Source organism: Pediculus humanus, genomic scaffold (assembly GCF_000006295.1).
Source record: "Pediculus humanus corporis 1103172107688 genomic scaffold, whole genome shotgun sequence".
NCBI lineage: Eukaryota > Metazoa > Arthropoda > Insecta > Psocodea > Pediculidae > Pediculus > Pediculus humanus.
Genome location: NW_002987295.1, coordinates 1763 through 5215, shown reverse-complemented (window position 1 = coordinate 5215; position 3453 = coordinate 1763). Strand labels below are relative to the sequence as shown.

Sequence of the window (3453 nt, the reverse complement as noted above, 5' to 3'; positions counted from 1 at the left end):
AAATCAAAAATAAATAAATAAAAAATATAATATTAATTAATAAAATAAATAAAAAAAATTTAACTAAAAAATGGATTGATAATTATAAAAAAAAAATAAATAAATAAATATCTGGTTATTATTAATATGCACCTGAATAACATTATAAGCGGGTATAAGAAAAAAAGAAAAAAATATCACACTATTAAAAATGCCATGCCATGCATTATTTTATAAATTAACAACATTTCGCATTGTTTGTTGCCTAAAAAAAAAAAAAAAAAGTTGACAAAATTTTTTTTAAATGATTGATTGATTGATTGATTGATTGAATGAATGGAAAATATTTAATAATTTTGAGATACCCGAACATGAATGATTTTATTCATATTTTTATTTATTATTTTTTTTTTATAAACAGAGAGAGAGAGAGAGAGAGAAAAAGTTAATAAGGAAAAAATAATTAATTAATTATTAAAATAAACTGACAGAATAAATTTATTTATTAATTTATTTATTAATAAAATGAATATGTGAATATAACATTAATAAAATTAAAGGCGTATGATATGAATATTTAGTATTAATTTTTAATTATTATTATTATATATCATTGTAATTATATATATATATAAAATCAAAAAAAAAAAAACAAAAAACGTAATAACAATAATAATAATAATAATAATAAAATTAATTTAATTAAAAGTTTATTTCACTTTTTTTTTGGTAAACAAACAAAATTTATACTCTGTATAAAAACAAAAACGTTATAAAAACAAACAAACAAAATTTAAAAAAAAAATTAATCCAAAACGTTTTAAATAATTTTGTAAATATAATAACACAATTTGTAACATTTTTTTTAAATTAATTAATTAATTAATTTATTTTTTTTTTTTACAATAATTTAATAACACGTGTATTTTTACACTTTTTTTTTTTTTTTTTGATAAGGGAAACACTGTACATGCATTTTTTTTTAAACTGATAACATCAACTGTGATTAAAAACAAAAACAAAATAATAATAATAATAATAATAATAATAACAAAACGGTAAAAAAAAAAAAAAACGTAAACAAATCAAACGATTGAGGGGAGGGAGGGGGGAAAAGTAACAATAATAATAATAATAATAATTTGAATTTTTCAAAAAGCGTCTTTGATGTTTTGAAAATGATGAACGGCAATATCGACGGGAAGATCGAATTTCAAACAAGTTAATTTTTCCAAACTTTGCAAACCGTCTTCGAATCCGGTTTTGGAAACGTAACTCCAGGGTTTGTAATAGGCATCGATGAGAGATTCGCATCTGAATATGAGACGAAGCCAAGCAACTAATTTTTTCGAACTGATGGAGAGAGAGAAAAGCAAATAAATAAATTTTCGGATCGGTAACCTTTGACCCGCCACGAAATGAAAGAAAAAAAGGAGAAGAAGAGGAAAGATTCTTACTTTAGTGCTGCACATATGAAAGCTTTAAACTGAGCATCGTAACTTCTTTTAAATTGATTATGTAAACTCATTATGTTACCGATGGCTCCCAACATGCTCTGCTTATTTGATATTGCTTTGCTTCCGACAATATTCAAATTAAAACTTTGCGATAATTTTCTCACCGGCGTGGAATTGAACCTGAAAATAATAATGATAACCCTAATAAGGAGGCGTCACGTTGGATTTTAATAAATATTATTCGCGGGAATACCTGGCTCCATTTTTAACGTCGTAATATCTCAATATGAGTTCCCACGCGTGCATTGGAGGAAGTTCTTTACTTTTGCTTGCGAAACAACCCATGAATGGCACCAAACTACTGCTTTCATCGATCTGGAAATATTAATTATTATTATTAAAACGTTATTGATAAACGAATTTTCAATTCTTTTTGCTATTACCGATGTGAGTCCATGTTGCATGAGATCTCTTATACTTATGGCCAACTGCTTACGGACGGCAGTTATAATTTTGGCATTACCATCAGTTATGTAATTTTCATTATCCGAAGAGTATTCATAAGCATCTTGAGATTCTTGTTCGGCAGCTAAAGCCAAAATATTAACCACCGCTAATTCCAACCTTGCCCTCAAATCTCTGCGCATCAAAAAGACATCATTGTCATTATGTGAGAGTAAAAATTATAAATTTTCATTTAATAATAATAATAATAATATTTTTTATTTACCCCCAATGAGGAATTTTCATTGTTTTTTTTAACGAATTAAATTGAGTGATTGACGAACCGCAACCGAATTGTGATACGGCAAATATTTGTAAAAGTGCTGCAACTCTTCGCATTATGTTTAACGTTTTGTCTCGTACCTGTACGTAATAATAATTATTAAAAAATTATAAGTCGTAGTAAGTCTTAGTAATTGCTTGTAAAAGAAAAAAACAATTTGTAATTTAACCTCTTTCGTTTTATTCGTGTTGTTTTTCCAATATTCATTATTTTTCAATTTTCCATGATCGCCTGATAGAGAATGAATGGAACAAGTGCATTGACAAGTTTTTCCTTTCATGTATTTTTTTCCTTCAGAACTGAAATTTTCCGAACTTCCTGAAAGGAAATAATTTTTAATATTTAAAATGCATTTGTTTTTAAAAAACCTAATCTATGTGATTGTTAATGTTAACTGTTAAAGAAAGATATAATAAGTTTTGAATTGATTAAATGAAAAAACTTTTTCAAAGGTAACATACCTTGTAAAAAATCAATGAATCGTTCAAGATCGACAATTTGGGTTTTAAGTTGTATGACTAGCTGTTCTTTCATTTTCAAAGGATTTACAAGCTGGAAACCATTAAATTGTTAGTGACAGAAAAAAAGCAACAATTTACATTTATTATTAAGTTACACTTTTCATTAATGAAAATGTTTTACATATGAATTTTGTTTAAAATCCACCACAAATTTTCCTCCTGTACATTTTCATATTAAATGTTAATAATTTTTTAGTATTTGTTATTATTTTAGTATTTCTTACTCCTGAACATACATGCCAGATAATTAAACATATTGTTTTGATTTTTAATTATAAATTTACATATGCAAAAGTAAAAATAAAATTCTTACCTGACCGATTGCTTTGTCAACTTCTAATCTAATGTCTTCTAAAGTTAAATGATCAATATCATCAACTTTTAAATCGATTTTAGATTTCAATTCGTCTAAAAAAAAAAAATACAAATGAAATTTTTACACACAAAAATTAAATAACAGTAATTGATTTTTAATTAGTTTTTTTTTCCTTAACATACCAATGATAGCTCTTTGTTTTTCCATAATAATACTTTGAGGTAAACCTGCTTCTCCCATTTCATAAGCATAATTTTCTAATTCCTCCAACTGAATTTTTAATTGACCTATCAATTCTTTCTGTTTTGTTCTTTGCAAAGCGATGGCAGCTTCAAATTCTTTACTATCCTGAAAATAAATGAATTTAAATTCAAAAAATTACTTTTCTTTCCT

At 25.3% G+C, this 3453-nt stretch overlaps 1 protein-coding gene across 1 annotated transcript in view; it reads right to left on the bottom strand.

The window, feature by feature from the left end:
* Positions 1-1130: 1130 nt before the first annotated feature.
* Positions 1131-3453, bottom strand: part of Phum_PHUM301270 (uncharacterized protein) — a gene marked incomplete at both ends in the record, with an annotated part of 2876 nt that continues 553 nt past the window's right edge. The window contains 9 exons of the mRNA XM_002427156.1: positions 1131-1332; positions 1437-1616; positions 1690-1811; positions 1880-2075; positions 2167-2303; positions 2393-2541; positions 2685-2775; positions 3058-3152; positions 3243-3403. Of these exons, the coding sequence (XP_002427201.1) occupies positions 1131-1332; positions 1437-1616; positions 1690-1811; positions 1880-2075; positions 2167-2303; positions 2393-2541; positions 2685-2775; positions 3058-3152; positions 3243-3403 (1333 nt within the window). The remainder of the gene's footprint in view (positions 1333-1436; positions 1617-1689; positions 1812-1879; positions 2076-2166; positions 2304-2392; positions 2542-2684; positions 2776-3057; positions 3153-3242; positions 3404-3453) is intronic.